This window comes from Narcine bancroftii, chromosome 3 (genome assembly GCF_036971445.1).
Source record: "Narcine bancroftii isolate sNarBan1 chromosome 3, sNarBan1.hap1, whole genome shotgun sequence".
Classification (NCBI taxonomy): domain Eukaryota; kingdom Metazoa; phylum Chordata; class Chondrichthyes; order Torpediniformes; family Narcinidae; genus Narcine; species Narcine bancroftii.
In genome coordinates, this window is record NC_091471.1 from 321595996 (window position 1) to 321617225 (window position 21230).

Here is a 21230-nt window from a genome sequence, read left to right on the forward strand (position 1 = left end):
AACTGCCTCAGGATCTTCGTGATGCCACCATCATCACCCTGTATAAAAACAAAGGCGAGAAATCAGACTGCTCAAACTACAGGGGCATCACACTGCTCTCCATTGCAGGCAAAATCTTCGCTAGGATTCTACTAAATAGAATAATACCTAGTGTCGCTGAGAATATTCTCCCAGAATCACAGTGTGGCTTTCACGCAAACAGAGGAACTACTGACATGGTCTTTGCCCTCAGTCAGCTCCAAGAAAAGTGCAGAGAACAAAACAAAGGACTCTACATCACCTTTGTTGACCTTACCAAAGCCTTCGACACCGTGAGCAGGAAAGGGCTTTGGCAAATACTAGAGCGCATCGGATGTCCCCCAAAGTTCCTCAACATGATTATCCAACTGCACGAAAACCAACAAGGTCGGGTCAGATACAGCAATGAGCTCAGACCACATTGGGCCCACCGATCCCATGAACTCTGGGTAAATTTGGAATTGTAATATGACCAGAGTTATACTTTATCTTCTTTTATAAGACTAGTATGAGCTTTCAAATTGTCTAAGATCAGTAAATATATTTCTAAAGCCATTATTAAATATTCATTGCGTATTTGGTTTCAATTTGAAATTTTTATTTTTGCCTTGGCTAATATATATATTAATTATGTTTTACTCCATCTCTCTTGACCAAACCTTCTTTATTTTAAAGATTAACTCGCAGATGATTGTTTGAAGTATCTGGAATAAATTTATACGAAATATAAATTACCAAGCACATTTTTTAAATGTGTCTACATTCGAGAAATTTCCCAAGTAAGGTAATGTCTAATTATCTAACATTGCATCAGCCAGATTTACTTGACTCTTTGTTCTGTTCAATTGGTATTATTCGTACTTTTATATTAAATTTTAGATGACTCTACATGGATAAGATTCGACAAACATGAGAATCGACAACTTCAACTATCATGGGGGAGAATTACCAGACAAGTTCATACAACTTCACTTTGTGTACATCATTCTTTTATACAGTTTAAAATATGTTCGTATGTCTAAAGATAAACTAGCTCGCATCTTTCCTAATACCAGCTCTACTTGTGATAGATACAATGTTAAGGTGGCTTCATATCGCGTGATATAATTATTTTGGAAAGGTATTTTTAAAACTCTATCAATGATACTGGTTATTCAATTACAAAACTAAACATTTAACTGCTCATTAGGAATTACAGATGTAGGTTGTTTACCTACATCTACACGATTAACTAAAAGAGCCAGTTTGCTTAAATGAAAAGACTGTAGCAGCTACAATACAAATAATATAAACACGCAATACAAACACACACGCAAGATTCGTCAATTCAAGACTGATTTATTCATCTTGTACAAGTTTCTTTTATATACTGCATGTTCAGGGCTCCACGGGATAAGGTGGGACGACACTACGAGTTTGCTGCCGATCCACGGGACCGGCAGATTTAAATTAAGCCTTGTGAGAGTCCCGCGCCTTCCGGCAGGAGACTTAACAGCTCACTTCCGTTCCTCGGCACTTAATATCTCTCGCGTGTGGTCCATCCGTATTATGATTCTACACGCCCGCAGAATTGCGTCGACGACAGTTCGTGATACTCTGCTGTGCGCCCACTCGGCCCACTACTCGGCCGCTATATCCACCAGATTCGTCGCGGGAAATTAAAACCAGTCCCGTGTTCCTTATATGGACGCCCACGCCGACTGGGCTGGGGGCATTGAATGGGTGCAGTGGGATACACATATGCAGGCTGTCTACACTAAACAGTTGCGAATGCCCCCAATGTCCAAAATAAACACAAGGACCCTCATATGGTCGTTGTAATGGCGCTCCTAGGACCTATCTGCGAACAAAAACAAATTCAGCGTCCAGGATCTTTGAGGACAAATGTTGTTTAGAGGTTCCATGCCCGTTGGTAGGAACAGGTTTCCTGTTCGTGATGCCACGTCGAAGCTAATGAAGGAAGCCAGGTCAGATTTGGTTGCGAAATGAAGGTCCCCTGGAACTGTAAGGACCATACCATAAAGCATATCTGAAAAAGATGCAGAAAAATCTTCCTTTGGGACCTTGCAAAATCCCAGTAGAACCAATGGTAACTCATCGACCCAATAGGGACCGGTGAGTCGCGCCTTAAGTGCGGACTTTAGTTTCCAGTGTAAACTTTCCACAAGGCTGTTGGACAATGGATGCTATGCCTTGGTGTGGTGCAGGTGTGTGCCACAAAAACACACTAAGGCAATCCATAATGCAGAGGTGAATTGTGCTCCGTTGTCTAAATTTATGTGCATTGGGCACCAAATCTAGCAATCCAATTAACGATAAATGCCCTAGCACATGTTTCAGTGTTACTGGATAGCAACGGGATGGCCTCTGGCCAGCGTGTGAAACAGTCCACCACTGTTAGAATGTATCTCATGTTTGAGATACGGCCTATGATCCGACCAGATCCACATGCACGTCTTCAAACCTCCTGCATACTGCTGGAAAAGGCTAAAGATTTGCAGTGGTGTGCCGCAGAATTTTGACCACCTGGCACGAGAGGCATGTACTTACCCATTGAGCGACTTTTTTTAGTCCATGCCATATGTATTTATTTGACATGAGCTTGACTGATGTTCTAATGGATGGAAGAGACAAGCCATATATCTATTTGAAAAGGCATCACCGCCATGATCTAGGGTAGCCCAAAGACATGTGACAATGAAGGGTTGGGATGGCCTGTTCTGGTGCCATCCGTTGTATGTCCACCATACAATGGCTGTACAGTATTCCTGAACATCGGGGTCTGTGGCCTTGCACTGGCCAATTCTGAAATATTCTGAAATATTGATTCTACACTGAATATGTTATACAGTCGGTCTGCACAACAGATCTGCGACGAGATTGTCTTTTCCTGAAACACGGCACACGTCCATCTTGAATTCTGAAATGTTTTCTTTCTTGCCGACCATGGTTTCATTATTTGGCTGAAGACAAATCACAGTGAAATTCTGACCTTCCAAAATATATCTGAAGTGCCGTGTGGCAAGATATAATGCCAACAGCTCCCGATCAAATACATTATATTTCAATTCCGATGGTCTTAAATGTCTGCTGAAGAAAGTGAGGGGTTGATAATGGCCATTGATGTACTACTCAAGAACTGGACCTACAGCCGTACTCGAGGCAACAGTGCTAAGTCCCAAGGTAGCTTTAGGGTTGGGATGGACAAGTATTGTTGCTTTGGCCAATGCTTGTTTGGCAGTAGTAAAAGTATCCTCTGCCTCCGATGTCCAGGTAACATCCCTATGCTTGGTGGAGACAATCTGAAACAATGGTTGAAGAATGTCAGCAGCTGCAGGAATAAACTGGTGATGAAAGTTGATCATGCCTAAAGGTTTCTGGAGTCCATTAACCGTGGTAGGTTTGGAAAAAGCATGGACTGCTCTACCATGCTGGATGAGGGCCGTGATCTTGTGTCCTAGGAAGTGGATGGTAGATTTTCCAAATTTACATTTGCCAGGGTTGATGTTAAGACCAAATTCCTCTAGCCATTGGAAAAGGCGGAGCAAATGCAGTTCATGATCTTGCTATGTTTGACTGGCTACGAGGATGTCATCCAAGTAAATGCATGCAAAAACCAAATCCCTGCCTTAAGCGTCCATCAGCCGCTGGAAGCTTTGTGCGACGTTTTTCAATCCAAGCGACATTCTAAGAAATTCTAAAAGCCAAATAGGACTAATATTTGCTGTTTTAGGATTATCATCCTTATGGTTAGAAAGCCGATGATATCCCTTGACAGATCAATCTTTGATAAAATGTGGAAATGATGTAGATGGACAGCGAAATTGTGTATATGATTAATTGAGTACCTGTCGGGTGTAGTAACATCGTTAAACCTACGGTAATCACCGCAGCGTCTCCATCCACCTGTTTTCTTCGGTACCATGTGTAATGGTGATGTCCATGGACTGTTTGAGCGTCGATGATACGCTCCAACCCATCCATTACCAGAAACTCCGCCTTTGTGTGCAGCAGTTTATCATGTGGAAGACGACGAGCTTTGTCATCAATCAGTGGGCCCGAAGTGTCTATGTAATGAGAGACACCATGGGGTATTTTTGAGCCATTGAAATTAGGATTGTGAATTCAGGGAAATTCGTTGTGCAGGACCGCATTGACATCCTTCTGCAGCGTATGAACCCTGAGTATGCCAACGAGTATGATTGTAAAGTGGTGGCATGAACCAACTTCCTCCGTTTCATGGCGACCAGCAAGTCATGGGATCGTGAAAAGTCCGCACACAAAATATGCTGAGCAACAGAAGCTAATGCACAATTATTATTAAACATGATGGAGTCCTCAGCTGGTTCATCGTGTGACACCAAATAATACTTATTTATTTCAATATTCATGTGGGCGTGCTATGCATTTCTATCCTTTGTCCGTATGTTATGTCTGTATCTCTGCAGTGTGTTAAATTGGATGATCATGAAAGAACTTGAATCACACACGGTTCCTCGCTCTCTTGTCCTCTCCAAGGGCAATCCGAGGACACCTACTACTTGCCCCCACCCTCTCTTCGCCCCACCCTATCGACATTTCACCCAGTTCCTTCACCCCTGTCTCCACAATATGCCCCTCGAATTCTCCCCATCCTATCTCCCCATATTTTCTCTTTATTCCTCCCTCCCTATCCCCTTAACACTATTACTCCCACCCATATTTTGCTCTCCACCATCTCAACCTCTTTCCCCTTTGCTCTCTTTATGCCATGCATATATATATCTCTCTCTGCCTCCCTTCTCCCAACAACTCTTCTCTGTCTTTCCCTGATTCCCCATATCCTTCCCTAAATTAATGGATTTCCACAAACTGGGTTCCATTCCTTTGGATACTTTTCCCTCCCTTCCCGCTTTCCACATCCTCCCCTTCACTCCTCTGCTCCATTCAGCTCATGTTCCACCTCTTATCCCCTTTCCCCACCAATATGTCACATTCCATCCCATCCCTTATCACTCCCTCCATCTATTCCTCCCGTTTCCTTTATATAACCACTATTTTCACGTTTCCTTTCCTGCCTCCGCATTCTACGTTACTCTTGCGCCCTTATTCATCTTCCCTCATTTTACATTTTACACCACTCCTCCCTCTCTCTCTCTCTCTCTCTATATATATATATATATATTATATATATATATTATATATATATATATTATATATATATTCCCCCTCCCCCATACATTCACTTTCGACATTTATCTGCTCCTCCTTCCCTCCCATCTACCCTTTTACGCACCTCTCTCTATCCCCCAGGGCAGGTAATTACGATTTTAAAGGAGGAGGAGGGAGAGTATTGTCAGCGGTGGAAGGGGAACCCAGGGATTGAGAAGAAGGAGAGTAGAGGACTTTGGAATGTAGAGTAAAGGTAGGAAAGGGTTAGTGATGGACAGGTAGAGAGGGCGATGGAGGGGAATATATGGGCCGGGAGCGTGAGGGATGGTGTGTAGGAGAGAATGGGCATGAACAGGAACAGAAGAGTAATGAATAGGAGAGTGACGGTAGGACTGAGAGAGGATTAGGGGAATATAGCACAAAGTTGGAGATGAGAGGAAAGTGGACGGTGATGTGTGGTATTGTGATGTAAGGGAAGGAAGGAGGGAAGTAAGGGGATGCAGAGTATTGGACAGGATGTTGTGCAAATGGAGGAGAGAGTGAACAAGGGAAATATGTTATAGGGTGGTGAGGGAGGGAATGATCTACGTTGGAGGGCAACGTGATGAAGGCAGGGAGGAGGGATGGAAAGAAAGATTGAATGGGCTTCGAAGGGAGTGAAGAAGAGGATGAGGAGTTAGAATCTAATGGAGCAGATGGTAAACAAAAGGATGTATGGTTGAGGGAGGCAGAGTGATGGAGGGAAGGGGAAAGTGGTAGGGAAGTATAGGAGATGGCAGGAAAGATTCAATAATAAAAGTGAAAGAGGAAAGAGGAGTCAGTGATGGGCTGATAAGGAATGAAAAGCCCGAGATGGACAGGAAAATTAGTGAAGGTATGCTGAGGAACAGGAGGATGATGGAGGGAAGTAATGAAAGGGAGGGTATATTGGAGGAATGTAGAGGGGAGGCATGAGAGGTACAGGTGGGGATATATCAAAGGCACGGTGAAGGTGGGAGTGTGTTTGACAGGGAAGGAGGGTGGATGTGGTGCATTCCAATTAATTTGGGGACTGTTCAACAGCGATCCAGGCAATGGGCGGATAATAATGGCTATGAATTAGAAGATGTCCATCGATTGCACCAATGAAAATTCGCTGCTCCCTCATTCCTGCTGAGATCCCTGCTCGCGGCCCTCACACTACTGAGATGCTCCCATCGCTCTTTTCTCCATCCCGTGATCACCTCTCCATGAACCTCACCCTCTCTCCAAGGATCTTTCTCCCCTCTGTTCCATCATGTCTCAAGGTGCCTCCTGCACAGTGCTCCCTCCATCCCTGCTATGCTCTCGCCAAAACGCTGCTTCATTCCCATGATCCTTCATCCAGGACGTATCCTCACATCTATCACATATAACCATATAACCACTTACAGCACAGAACAGGCCAGTTCAGACCTACTAGTCCATGCCGTAGCAAATACCCACCCTCCTAGTCCCACTGACCATGTCTGCCAGAAGTTCATTCCACATCCCCACCACCCTCTGCGTAAAGAAATTTCCCCTCATGTTCCCCTTATAATTTTCCCCTTCAATCTTAAACCATGTCCTCTACTTTGAATCTCCCCCTTTCTTAATTGAAAAAGCCTATCCATATTTACTCTGTCTGTCCCTTTTAAAATCTTAAACACCTCTATCACGTCCCCTCTCAATCTTCTATGCTCCAGAGAAAAAAGCCCCAGTCTGCACAACCTTTCCCTGTAACTCAGGCCCTGAAATCCTGTCAACATTCTCGTGAACCTTCTCTGCACTTTCTCTAATTTGTTTATATCTTTCCTATAATTTGGTGACCAAAACTGTACACAGAACTCCAAATTTGGCCTCACCAATGCCTTGTACAATTTCATCATAACCTCCCTACTCTTGAATTCAATACTCCGATTTATGAAGGCCAACATTCCAAATGCCTTCTTCACCACACCATCTACATGAGTATCAGTCTTGAGGGTACTATTTACCATAACTCCTAAATTCCTTTGTTGCTCTGCACTCCTCAATTGTCTACCATTCAATGTATATGACCTATTTAAATTTGCCTTTCCAAAATGTAGCACCTCACATTTATCTGTATTAAATTCCATCAGCCATTTCTCACCCCACACCTCCAGCCTTCCTAAATCACCTTTTAATCTACGGTAATCTACCTCACTGTCCACAACACCACCAATCTTTGTGTCATCCGCAAACTTGCTTATTCAATTTTCCACCCCAACATCCAGATCGTTAATATATATAACAAATAATAGTGGACCCAGGACCGAACCCTGAGGAACTCCACTAGTCACCGGCCTCCAATTGGACAAACAATTTTCTACCACTACTCTCTGACACCTTCCATCCAACCACTGCTGAATCCATTTCACTACCCCCTTATTTATACCTAATGCCTCCACCTTTTTTCCTAACCTCCTGTGGGGAACTTTGTCAAAAGCTTTACTAAAGTCCAAATAGAAAATATCCACAGCTTTCCCTTCATCAACCTTTTTTGTAACCCCCTCCAAGAACTCAATCAGGTTTGTCAAGCATGATCTATCCCTGACAAAACCATGCTGATTACTCCCTATCAATCCCTGTACCTCCAAAAATTTGTAAATAGCATCCCTCAGAACACTTTCCATCAACTTCCCCACCACAGACATCAGACTTACAGGCCTATAATTCCCAGGTTTGCATTTGGACCCTTTCTTAAACAGAGGAACCACATGCTCCACCCTCCAATCCTTTGGTACCACCCCCGTGGCCAGTGACATCCTAAATATCTCTGTTAATGGCCCCACTAACTGTCCACTAGCCTCCCTGAGTGTCCTAGGGAATATTTTGTCCGGTCCGGGAGATTTATCCACCTTTATCTTTTTTAACACAGCCATCACTACCTCCTCGGTTATCCTTATATGCTTCATGACCTCCCCACTATTTTTATTTACTTCAACTGTTTCAACATTTTTTTCCCTAGTGAATACCGAGGCAAAGAAATCATTCAAAATTTCCCCCATTTCCTCAGACTTCTCACTCAGCCTACCCACGCTATCTACAAGGGGTCCAATTTTATCTCTCACTAATCTTTTATTTTTAATGTACTTATAGAAACCCTTTGGATTTATTTTTACTCTGTCAGCCAAAGCCTCTTCATGCCTTTTTTTGGCCTTTCTAATTTCTTTCTTAAGATTCCTTCTACACTCCTTGTAGTCCTTCTTCAACTTCTCAGCTCCCTGCTCTTTATACCTCTTGTACACCTCCCTTTTTCTCCTAACTAAATTTCCAATATTCCTCGAAAACCAAGCCTCCCTATGACTTCCAGCCTTTCCTTTGATCCAGACTGGGACATAACTACTCTGTACCCTCAAAATTTCTTTTTTGAATATCCTCCATTTTTCATTAACATCCTTACCTGAAAATATCCTGTCCCACTCAATACTCCCCAAATTCCTTCTTATTCCTTCGAAATTTGCTCTTTTCCAATCCAGAACCTCAACTTTAGGCCTCTCCTTGCTCTTTCTTAAAACTATAAAGCTGTTAGTTTTATAACAGAATTATGATCACAAGACCCAATTGGTTCTCCAACATTAATGTCCGTTACCTGACCTAGCTCGTTCCCTAACAGGAGATCCAGTATTACACCATCCCAAGTTGGTTCTTCTACTAACTGATTTAGAAAACAATCCTGAACACATTTAACGAACTCCAGCCCATCCAGCCCTCCTTTTCATTCCTCTCCTGAGGGCTCTCCCTCTCTTACGGTGCTGCATTCACCCTGCCCCATCTCACCACGTGGTCCTCCCTGATTTCAGTCCTCGAGGTTTCAAACCTCCCCCGTCTGTAGTGATTATTTTTCATGCCCCCTCACTCCAGCGCCATTTCCTCCCTCTCTGCCGCTCCGTTCTTCCTAGACTCGGTACCTCCTCCACTCGCACCTGGATATCGTTTAACGGGGAGTGAAAACCAGATAGAAAACGAAGGTCTATAGTTGTGAGGAGGAAGATGAGGCCATCGAGGGAAATGTGGGAATGGCTTATTGCCCAGCTGAAGGGCGGCAGTGAGAGCTAAAACCTCTCACCTTCCCATACACGCTTAAACCCTCCTATCGCCTATCCTAGTTACTTTCCTCTCCTTCACTCTCCCCTCCATGACCATCACGATATTCGTTACCCCATTCCTCTCACCGCATTCCATCACCCTCTGCTCACCTTTCTCACTATCCTCCCATTCAGTCTCCCCTTTATTCCCTAACTCCACCCTACGCAGCCATCCTTTCCCCTGCCTTCCCACCGTCACCATCCATTTCCCTCTCCCTCTCGCCATCTTCTCCCTGTCTTCTCCCTTACCTACATCTCTACCCAATACTTACACTCTCTACCCACAGTCTCCATTCAATCTTTGGCTCTGTAAATACTTACTCTCCGGTCACGTTTACCATCTCGTCCATCACTCTCCCCTTCCCTCGTATACTCTTTCATCCTTCACTATATGGTTCCTCCAAACTGTCCCGTACTCACCCCTTCCACCCTGACCAGATTACATCCTAAATGCTCTCCCATCCCTTCCTCTTTGCCTTCTAGTCCGTTATGCTAAGGCTCAATTTTTCCTCCCGTTTCCTAAATCATCTTTCTAATTCCTTCCTTTTCCCTATTTCTCACTCTCTACCTCACTCACCAGTTCCCTTTCTCTCATTCCCTTTATCCTTTACCCACTCATTCTATTCCACCTTCGCCTTCCACATGTCCCATTCCGCCTTCTCTTTCCACACTGCCCATCATTCATCTTCCCACAGTTTACACCTCGCATCTCTCTTTCTCTTTTTTTCCTCAATGCTTCTGCGTGGTGAATGTCTGTCAAGCTGCCTGTCTCCCCTCTGACTAGCCTTGCTGTACTAACATGGGCTGTGCATTATCTCTACTGTTAAGGACACTCCCCTTGGATATAACTGTATATGCATCTATTGTCTTTCATTATTGTACTATGCGTTTCTGCTAATAAAATCCATGATTATTGTTTGACCACATCGTCTTTGTCTACTTCATCAACTGGCACTTCACTCTGCTTATCGGCGTTTTTATGCTCCTTCTCGATTCCCGCCTATCCTATCCTTCACCCCTCTCTCTCCTTCCAGGACAAGGAAGAGGAGAAAGAATATTATCAACGGAGGAGTGCATAGGAAGGAACGGGAAGTGAGGGATGGGAGAGCAAGTTGAAAAAGCGACAGAAGGCGAGTGGGACAAATGGTATTGAGTGGAATGGAAAATTAAGGGAGGGTGAAGGGAGGGTGAAGGAAGGGTTGATGACGTAGAGAGGATGATATAGGGGAGTTTATAAGGCGGGAATGTGGAGGAAGGAGAGGAATGTGTGAGAGCATGTGTGTAGATTTATCATCCCAGAGGACCCCCAAACCAGATAATAATAGAGATTCATCAAAACAAATGGTTACTTTAGCAAATATTGCTTTAATTATCTTTAATCGTGAAAAAAAGGATCAAAGGTTAACGTATTATTATTAACTTAACCTAACTTAATCCCGCCTCCCCCTTTAAATCTAAGCGCATGTGAAGGTAATATATATAAGTTCAGATAAGTTATTTGATTCACAATCCAATCTAACATCTCACTCCTCCAGGTTCACTGGTATCAGGCAATTCTTATACTGAGCACAAAATTTAACATTTACGAATTTCGCCAGGCTTTGGTGATTGAAAGGTAAATGGTTATCGCTCACTACAGAGTTACTTTTAGTTTCCCTTATTTAAAGTGAAACATTCTGCAGCCAATTTTCTCCTGTGTATGGACTTCAAGGGCTTCGACCAGGCTGAAGTAAAAATTCACAATCCGTCTTCCATTTTTTTCGACAAGATTTCCAGCTTGTCATGTTTCAGTCCCAGCTTCTGCTCCTGAATATAGAACTGTGGAACAGAATTTTCTCTGTCTCTTCGTTCATCTGTTGTTTTCCAAAACAATAATCCATTACTCCACAATATGTCCAATTAACATCAATTTGTGCCAGTTCTTTTGGCATTCTTCAATGTTTTTGCAAAGGCACCCGGAAGCTTTACTATCTGGCTTAAGCAAAGCTCTGGTATTTTAAATGAAATCAGTTTTTAAGTGTTTGTATCAGTGTGTGACCTAACTAAAACAACTGCCACAATTATCTCCTGAAAAATATATAATATATAATATTAAATATATCATAATTTCTCACAGTTGGAGGTAAGAAGAAATGAATAGGTTGGAAAGGTTCTGGATAGGAGATTGATAAAGGGAAGGGGAAAGTATCGGAGTAGGAATAAAGGTCAAAGGTGGAGTTGGAGCGACAGCATAGTGTGGGTCGGAAATGGGCAGGAAGGATAGGATTGTGATGGAAGGAAAGGAAGGGAAGGGTGAAGGATGTAAATGCCGAGTACGAGACGTGATGGTGTTGGAAGGAAGGAGAGGGTGAAAGAGGGAAGTGTAAGCGACAGGATGATGAGGGAAATGGAACAATATTGAGGGAAAGTGACGGACGCAGAGTGGAGGAACTGAGGGAAGGACTAAATGACGGCTTCGTGAGTGCAAATGAGACCATGAAGAGGTGGCATTTTATGGAATGGGTGGCTAAGAAAGGGAGGGTGGGGAGGGAGGGGATCTGGAGCAAAATAGATGGGATAGGGCGGGATGACAACAGACGGAGGGAATGGAAGAAGATGGGAGAGGAAATCAAGGTTGGTAGGAAGGATAAAGGAATGGAAAAGTGAAGAGAAGGACAGAGGGAGGGAGGAAAGCAGAGAAGGTGCTAGAATGATGAGGGGGAGGAGGAAATGGTGATGGAAAGTGAAAGAAAGCGTGGTGAGGGATGGGAATACGAGGGAGGGAGCAGTGAAATGGAAGGTATATTGGAAAAAACAGTAGAGGGGCATATCAACAGGAATAGAGATGGGAAGGTATGGACGAGAGGGTGGGTGGGAGGTTGAGAAGCCGATTAAAAATCTCACTAGCTTCCTGCTGGGCAATGACGCACTGCCCTCCTCACCCTCTGATTCGTGTGCTCTTTCAACAGGGATCCAGGCAATGGACAGACTATAATAGCTCTGAATTAGGAGGCGTCCATCCATTGCGCCAATGAAAAATTTCTGATCCCTAATTCCCACAGAGATCACTCCTCACGGATCCATCACTACTGAGGTTCTACCTTTTCGATATTTCCTCCATCCCCGGGATCATCTCTTCTCGAAGCTCCCTCCCTCATCAAGTGTTTTCTCCTCGCTACTCCCTCATGACCCAACGCTCTCTTTCTTCGCTGCTCTCTCCATTCCCCGATGCTTTCGCCTCGACGATGTTTTACTCCTGTATTGCTCTACCTAGGACGTGCCCTCATTCCGGTGGCTCTATCTCCTTGACACTCCTTCTATCCTGATGAGCTTCCTCTCGACGCTCCGTTTCTATGACGATGCAGCATTTTCACTGTCCCCTCTCGTTTCGTGGTGCTCCCTCCTCGCCGCTTCAACTCCCCAATGTGCCATACGTTGCAATTCTCCCTCTTTGAGGTGCTTCCCCTTCGCGGTCATTCACTCTAGCTCCACTCATTCATTCCCTCGCGCTTCGTTTCTAACTCTTCACGGCACCTAGGTGTCGTTTAGCTGAGAGGGGAAGCTCGAAGAATAGTGTTGCTGTGGGGGATATACGAGGCCATTGAAGGAGAAGAGGGCAGGGGAAAGTTGATGGACGCAGATAAAAAAGGATAGCGGTAAAATAGAGAGGATGGATAGAATGCGGAAGTGAAGGATAGAGAGAGTGAGATGGAGGAATAGATGAGGATGAAAGGCGACGTGAGGATAAAAATGAGAGAGTACGAGGACTGAGTGGTTGTGGAACTATAGGGAGAATAATAAAAAGAGGCGCAATGGGATGAAAGGGTATTATGGAATCAAACAGAGAATGGGAGAGAGAGAATTGATGGAAAGTCGAGAGAGTGTATGGAAGGGAGGAAGGTAGATGGAAGGGTGAAGAGAAATCGGGAGAGAAGTAGGTGTGATGGAAGTGATAGTGGGAGGCTGGGAGGAAAAATTGAGGAAGCGCATGCCAGAGATTATGGGCCGGAGGAGAGGTCTAAAAGGAGAAATGGAGAAAAAGTAAAGGGGAGACAAAAGGATAGAAGGAAGGGGAGGGAGAATGGTGGGCTGGCAGGATGAAAGGAACGGGAGAAGGAGCGTGTCAGTTGATGATAGGGGCACGAATAAAAGGAAAGACGAAAGAGTGGAGGGGGTTGGGGTGAGAAGAGGATGGGTGTAAAAGTAAGGGAAATAAAGGGAGAGGCGGGGTAAGTTGAAATCAGGGAAAGGGAGACTGGAAGAGTTGAGGGGACACAGGGATGGTTTAAATTGGAGTGAGTGGAAGAAATGAATGTAGGGAAGGTGCGAGAGGAAGGAAGAATTTGGAGAGGGAGTGCAGGGTAGGCAGAAAGGTAGGGAGAAATGGGAGCGAATGAGGAAAGGAAGGCGAGAGAGGAAGGAAAAATAGGATCTGGGTTGGAAGGCCAGGGACGATTTATCGAATGCGACTGTTGGGAGAGGAGAGAGCGAGGGACAGAGGGAGGGAGAGGGGGAAGGAAGGGAGGAAGAGGGAGGTGAAGACATCCCGTGGAAGGAGACAAGGCACTATAAGGAAGCTCGTGTGATTCAGAGATCATCGATATTTTTATTGTTTTATGTAAAATTGAGTATATATTTGTGACCGGATTGGGAGTCACAGCCGTAGGTCGGCGTCCAGAACAGTTTCTGCAGGGAAACAGATAATTGGCAGTCAATCGATTAGACCCATAGAGTGAATGACGAATCAACACTCCATCACTCCCGAGGAGCTTCTTTATCGACGCTCCTACTCTATCTGTGACCCTTTTCCTTCAAGGCTTCCTCTCCCCTGTCGGGTGCTCCTTTCTCGCTTTCCTCTTTCTCCAGCACTGCTCCCTTACTCCCGTGGCCGTCCATTTTCTCTGGTGGTGGGAGACGTGGAAGGCAACCGGAAAGAAATCAGGTTTGCGTGGGGAGAAAGATTGAGAGAGGAGCGTCGAGGAAATGGGAGTAGGTAGTCGACGATTAGGAGGGGTAGATGAGATTTCAAACATTCCTTAGACCTTCCCTTCGTGCTTCTCTCATTCCCTCTTTTCACTATCACCCGTCATTCCTCTGTTCTCCCGTTATTCTTGCATGTCTCGATCCCTTTCTCTCTCTCTGCCCCATTTGCCCCACAGTCTCACCTTCATCACTCCCTTTGCCTTTACCCTCTCAATCTCCTCTTCCCTCCTTCATCCTTTCCTCCACTTTACTCTCTCTTTGTTCAATCTCCGGACGCACTTTCTCACGCCTCTCACAATCCCCTCCCATGCATCAACAATCAACCTCCGTTCATGTCTTTCTGCTTTACTCCTTCAATCTTTCATCCCTGAACTAACCACTCGTCCATCATTCCTCTACACCTTACTCCCACCCTACCGTCCCATACCCTACTGATCCACCCTCCGTTCTCTCTTCCTCCTCACTCACCCCTTGCACTCTAATCCATATGTGCTCCCAGTTTTCCCTCATTCACTCCCTTCCCTTCCATCTCTCAGTCTTCCATTCCCTTTGTTCCCATTTCACTCTCCATTTGTTCCCATTTCACTCTCCATTTTCCTCCTTTATATCCACCTCCCTCACACTCACATCCCTCCGCCTCCTCTCCCCGATTGTCCATAGCCCCCTCACAACACTCCCTCAGTTCTCTCTTCCTTCCTTTATTCTCCCCTTCGCTCATTCTCAATTCTCTCGCCTTCTCTCTTTCATACAATTCCCCTAGCTTACTATTCTCACCCCTCCGCACAGGTAACTGCCCACCCGGTCCTGTCGCTCTGTCCCTTAACCCACGCCCTCCCGAACCCAATGCCCCCTCAGAGATAATTTCCAACCCCGTCCCCTCTCCCCATTCCCGCGCTCTCCCTACCTTTCCGCCAGCAGCACCAGCACCCCAGCAAACATCCCCCTAGCAACATCGAGGCCCCAGATGCTAGACCCAGGTAAATGCAGGGCCCGACTTTGATGTCCAGAACCTCGGACACCAGGGGGTGGTAGAACTCGGTTGCCAACAGGTATCCCGGCCAGGAGACGGCCACCAGCAGGGCTAGGCCGCCGAAGGCGCACAGGAGGCCCGAGCACCTCAGCAAGCGAGACTTCAGCGCTGGCATAGGAACGCAGTTGGTGCACTGTGAACCAAGACACTGCAGAACGAGACCTAGCAAGCCGGAGAGCAGGCAGCAGAGGCAGAGGATGCGTGCAGCGTAGACATCCATGGACAATTCCTTGTGCGAGGACTTGTAGACGGTGCAGCTAGCCTTTCCCGGACTAGGAAGTGTACAGGTTACCCAGAGACCCTCGATCATCCTCTGCTTCGTCATTATGTTCTGGCCGCTGAACGTGGTGGCCTTCCAGAAGGGCAAAACGCAGCAGGCCAGACTCCCGGCCCAGCCCAAGGAGCAGAGGAGCAGACCCGTCGTCTGGAGGAAAGCAGAGTGTGGTGGCATGTTCTAGGAAGAAAGAGTAGAAACGAAGTCGAATTAGTGCTTCTGAAGGGGCGGAAATAAAATAAAGAGACTGAAGGGAGGGAGGAAGGCAGGGTTGTTTATGGGATTGTGGAAGGAACAGGAAGAATTGATAGAGTAGGTGGAATGAGGAGTTGAGGGTGGTAAAGGAATATGGAATTCTACAGTGATGGAGGAAAAAGAGCAAGGAAGGAGGTTTAAAGAATAGATGAGGCAGGATAGTGGATGGGTCTAACTAGGAATAGGGGTGGGGAAGAAGAGGGAGGATAGTGGTATGAATGAAGAATGGGTAAGGAGGGATGGGTGAAGCAGATGGATAGATTTAATGGTAGGTATGAGAGAGGAAGTTGAAGTAATAAGCCTAGGAGAAGGGACGGCCCAGTAGACAATAAGTGAGGAATGGAGACGTGGAGAAGGTATGGAGGGTTTGTGAATAGAGGGATGGAAGGAAGAACAGGGAGGAATTGAGGTGAGGTGAAGGGGAATAATGGTGATGGAGAGCAGGAAATGCAGCGGAAAGAATGGATGAGAAGGGTGGGAGGACAAATGGAAAGATAGATGTGGAAGGTGGAGAGGATACAGAAAGGGGAGGGGATGTAGAGGGAACGGTGGAGGAGGGGGGTGGGTTGAAGGGATGGAAGAGAGGGAAGGAAGGAATGGATGAATCACGGGTTAAAGTATGAGCAGGGATGGATGAAATAGTGAGGGATGAGAAGAAAGGATGAGCATAAGAGAGAGAGAGTTAATTCTGTCTTCCAAGTTGGAGGTTGGATGATCCACTAGCAGAGATACACAAATTGTCTGAATAGCATCTGGCGATCGAGGACTAAGTCAATTCCGTTCTCAACAATCAAGGAATGTCTCCAGATACTTTGGAATATAAAGTGGGATGATGTATATGAGGAGCGGGTAAATTGGGGGCGTGAAATCGTGGGAATGTGGCCAATCAGAACTGGTAGATTACCACCTAATTGTTCGGGGCCTAAACTTCTCGGCTGAGGCTGCACCCTGAGGGGGAAGGAGGAAAGCAGAGACATTGAGGATGGGGAAAGGGAGCATAATGTGGTGAGTTGGACAAACAGAGAGGTCCCAGTTTGCGGATGATGGGAAAAGAGAGGAAGGAGAGGCTGTAGAGTGAGTGAGTAAATTAGTTTTGAGAGTTAGAGGAGGGAAGGACTGGTACAGGGACAGAAGAGCTGCCTGGAGGAAAGATTTCACATGGAGGATGGAGCGAGGGTAAGTGGACAAAGATGGAAGGGACACTATAATAGAAGGGAGGGCTTGATGGAGTGGTGAAGAGTAGAGTGGAGGGTAGGAAGGGAGGGAAGAAAGGACGGTGAAAAAGAAAGTGGGAGCACTATCGTCCCTGATAGAAGGGTAGGGAAAATCGAGTGGGATGTACAGCAAAGGCTGAGTGGGGAAGGTGAGTGGCATGGATGAAGAAGGAGGCACTGAGGAAGCTGGGTAGAGTAGCATGATGTTGAGTGCGCCATGGTCCATGGGAGGGAATTCACTGAAGGAGCAAAGGACTGGCAACCATGAGAAAGAAAGAGAACAAAATGATAATGAGGAGGTAGAGGTATAGCTACGTCTTGCAACGGGAGGTATCAAAGGATGGAGCGACTCTGTGGAAGGAGATATGGTATGGAGGGGAGGGGAAAATAGAGGAGTGCTGATGGACAGAAGGTGAAGAGGGTCAGATGAGGGCGATGGGACAAGGGATTGTTTCGAAAGAGAGAAGGTTTGCATGGGGGGGATGCAGTGCGGAGAAGGTAGCGTATATGGTGAGTTGGGCAGAGTGGAGGGTGGAGAGATGTGGAGGAGGTGGGAAGAGAGTAATGCAACGAAGAGAAGAGAGCAGCAAGGACAGATGGGGCGATGAGGAGGGATAGGATGACAAGCAGTGGGAATGGAGTGACGGTGAGGAAGGAGCGAGGGTGTTGCCCTGTGCGATGATGGTGTGGAGTGCGACAAGGTGAGGGGTGAACTACTGTGAGAAGAGATTTCCGGATTAGTAGTGGGAGGGCGAATGAGGGCGGGCAAAGAGGGTGCTATCTGAGAGAACTCCTGAAATGAAAAAAAAAACAGTGGCATATCAGCAGGAAATAACTTGGAGCAGAATAATGTGATCGCTGATAGCATCTGTTATATTCCAATGGGAAACATCTTTACTGCCAGCGATATTATCAAGCAATCTCACCCTAATTAATATCCTGTTCGAGAATACTTATTGATTCATTCGTCGGGAATAAATTGCTGTTTCCCAAAACGGAAAATGCAAGCAAACAATCTGCAGAACAAAGTGTTGAATCAGATTTTAGTTCTTTTCTCAAAGAACCAACTGCCGTATGGTGACCAGACAAAGAAGACAAGACGCAGAAAGCAATTTAAAAGAAAAGTGTTTGGAAAAAGTTACTCTATTTGAAGGGAACAGGCGAGATTGTGTTAAATAAGAGCTATGAAAACGCAGCTTTGGAACAAAGTGAACCTCAACCCGCACCCCCACTCCCCTCTCTCTCTCTCTCTCTCTGCTTTTCTCTCTCTCTGTTCCTCTCTCTCCCTCTCCCTCTCTCTCTGTTTCACTTTGTTTCTCTCTCTCCCCCTCTCTCTCTCTCTCTCTGTTTCACTTTGTTTCTCTCTCTCTGTTTCTCTCTCTCTCTCTCACTCTCTCTCACTCACTCACACACACACACACACACACACACACAAACACACACACACACACACACACACACACACACACACACACGGAGTCAGACACAAAGTGAAGGTTTCCCTCTCCTGTCACACGCACACTTAACTTTGCAGTGTTTCCCACCTGTGTCACGCTGGTGGTTCGGAGAGGTAGGAGCTTGTCTCTGCTGTCTTTCCCCTGGTGATCTAAACGTTAGCCTGCGTTCCCTCTGAGAGGCAACTCATGTCATCTGTCAAACGGCGAGTCCTCTGTGACTCTTTGCAGAGGCTCAGTCCCAACCCAGCGAAACGGGGGCTGAACCAAAGGCAGCTGTGATTGGCCCCGCTCAAACAGTGGGATTGTCTGTTCCTGCCCAGTGTCCCCACCTCTCAATCAAATCAAGGCATCCACCGAAATTTCTATATAATCTTCCTCTTTTCAATTTCTCCTTTCGTTACCCCTCTTCACCCACGTTATTGCACCCATTCCCCTTTCTTTCCATCTTTCCACCCATCCTCTATTCCCTCATTTCAGAGACTCTCTCAAATATCCGCCTCCCCTTTCTGCCACTCTTCCCCCATTCTACTCACTATCCTTGTTCCCTCCCTCTCACTTTCCTCACTCCCATATCCTGTCACCCTTTTCCTTCACAGCCTCCTCACGCTTTCTCAAATACCCCGCATTTATAATATTTCTCCCTCTCCTTCCTTCTCTCTCTCTCTCTCCCTCTCCATCTCCCTATCCCAGTCACTCTCCCTCTCTCTATTTTTCTCTCTCATCTATCTCTTTCTCTCATCATTCTCCAGACGAGGAAATGAAAGGGTGTAAGAGAGAGGGAGATGATGAGCGGAAGAGTATTTGCAGAGGAAGACGGTGGCTCCTTTTGCTTCACTAAAAGAGTGGCCTGCAGTGAAGAAGAGCTGCAAATGGAATGAGGGTTGGAGTGGGATGGGGTTTAAGAGAGGATGTAGGTATGCGGAGACGACGTGGGGATTGGAGAGCGAATGAAGAGTTGTCAGAAAGTAGGAGGTTTGAGAGATGGAGGGGATTTGAGGGCTGGGTTGGGTAGGGAATTAAGTTGGATAGAGATTAGGGTTGAAATCTTATCGGAATTTCGGAGAGCAAGGAGTAGGGAGGGGTGGTGGATTAAAGAGAGGGAGTGGTGATAGATTGAATGGCGTTTAGGAATTTGGAGGGGGTGGTAGTTTGAGAGGGAGGAGAGAAATTAGAGAAGGACGGCTGGTAGGTGACGGCGTGGGGGTTGGAGTAAGGGGATTTGGAGAGGAGTGTGGCAAGGGAGGAAATGGGTAGTTAGAGAGGGTAGGATTTGAGTGGATGGACAGATTGAAAAACAATGTTCAGTGAAGGTTGTGGCGTTAGATATTCAGGGTGGAGATAACGATAGGGTTAAAGAGAAGGAGAGGTTTAAAGGGAGGAGTAACATCGGAGGGGAAGGAGGGGGTTAGAGAGGGAGTGGTGTTGGAGAAAGTGGCAGGGGTAGGTGAGTGATATCATAGATGGAGATCAGCAAGAGAGGAAGAGATCAGAGAGCATGGTGAGGGGTGGAGGGGCATCGGTGGAGGGTGGATCATCAGAGGAATGATGAGGGTGTAGGAGAATGGAATAGGAAAAATCGGAGTTGGGAAGAGGAAAGTCAGTGTTGGAGATAAGGGTATAGAAGCGATAGATCAACGTGGAGGAAAGTGGATCAGAAGGGGAAATTGGAAGGAGAAGGAAGATTGGAGTGGGTTAGATGATTGAAGGGTGATTGGGGGGGACAGGATCAGAGAGCGGACGAGGGAGCCAGAAGAGGGGAGAGAATGGGAGGTGGATTGGCCACGTGAAGGGGGTTCAAGGAAGGTTTCTGGAGAAGGAACGTGTTCAGTATGGAGGTGGAGATTGGAGAAGGAATGCGCAATAATAGGAGGAGGGGCTGATTGAAAAGGATGAAGGGAGGTGGGAGATGGCGAGATGGTTTTGAGTGGAGTGAAGATTGGATGAACGGAGTGGGAATTGAGTGGGGGAGAATATCGATGGGGAGAAAATCAGATATGGGAGGAGAATGGATTGGAAATAGACACGTCTGGATTTTGCAAAGAGAAATCAGAGAGAGATGTTTCGGATAAATGCATTGTGAGATCAGATGGAGGGTGAAGTGATCGATAATACTAAGAAGAGGGTCGTCGAGGGAATTCAGAAAAGGCTTTGGAGACAAGGAGAGAAAAAGGTGATTGGGAAGGGTGAAGGCAGATTGGAAGGGGGTCTAGAAGCGGACATGGACAATTGGGAATTGGGGAGGGAGGAGGGGGAGTGAGATTGGATTGGGATGAGATTGGTGAGGGCGAAGTGGAATAGAAGAATAATAGAGGAGAGAATGGGATCTGAGTGGGGCATGAGAATCAGAATGAGGGAGGGAGTCGGAGAGGTTGAGGAGGTTGATAGGAGTCACAAGAGGAAAGGGAACAGAGTGGTTTCGGAGCAGGTGGAGGGTCGAGAGGAGAATGAAGAGTAGAGAAGGTGGAGGAGGAATATCAGTGTGGGGATAGGGATGGAAGATCAGGGTGAGAATAGGAAAAAGACAGAGAGTATATATGAGCAGCAGTGAACTTGAGTATAATGGTGGGGAGGGGTTCGAGGATGGGTCCTAGAGTGGGCTGAAGATGGCAGACGGTGGAAGAAGGGTATCAGAGGAACAGGGATCAAAGAGGGGAATATAGGGATCAGAATAAAGGTGGCTTTGGAATTGAAGAGGGCAGGAGGGAAATTTAAAAGGAAGCATCAGAGTAGGAGGTTGATTGGAGGTGGAATTATAAGTAA

At 46.1% G+C, this 21230-nt stretch overlaps 1 protein-coding gene across 1 annotated transcript; it reads right to left on the bottom strand.

Moving 5' to 3' along the window:
- Positions 1 to 10623: 10623 nt before the first annotated feature.
- LOC138759089 (claudin-9-like) lies at positions 10624 to 18711 on the bottom strand. Its single transcript, XM_069928988.1, has 3 exons — positions 18558 to 18711; positions 15145 to 15724; positions 10624 to 11131 (listed from the first exon to the last, which is right to left on the bottom strand). Exons 2-3 carry the CDS (start codon positions 15719 to 15721, stop codon positions 11016 to 11018), a joined length of 693 nt encoding a protein of 230 aa, XP_069785089.1. The 5' UTR covers positions 15722 to 15724; positions 18558 to 18711; the 3' UTR covers positions 10624 to 11015.
- Between the last annotated feature and the right edge of the window lie 2519 nt (positions 18712 to 21230).

Bases quoted from the DNA above. Each gene is read 5' to 3' on its own strand.
- LOC138759089 (XM_069928988.1), bottom strand. From the start codon at position 15,721: ATGCCACCACACTCTGCTTTCCTCCAGACGACGGGTCTGCTCCTCTGC. The intron at 11,132-15,144 runs GTAGGGAGAGCG...GGAAAACAACAG, and splicing joins CTGGTGCTGCTGGCGGAAAG to ATGAACGAAGAGACAGAGAA.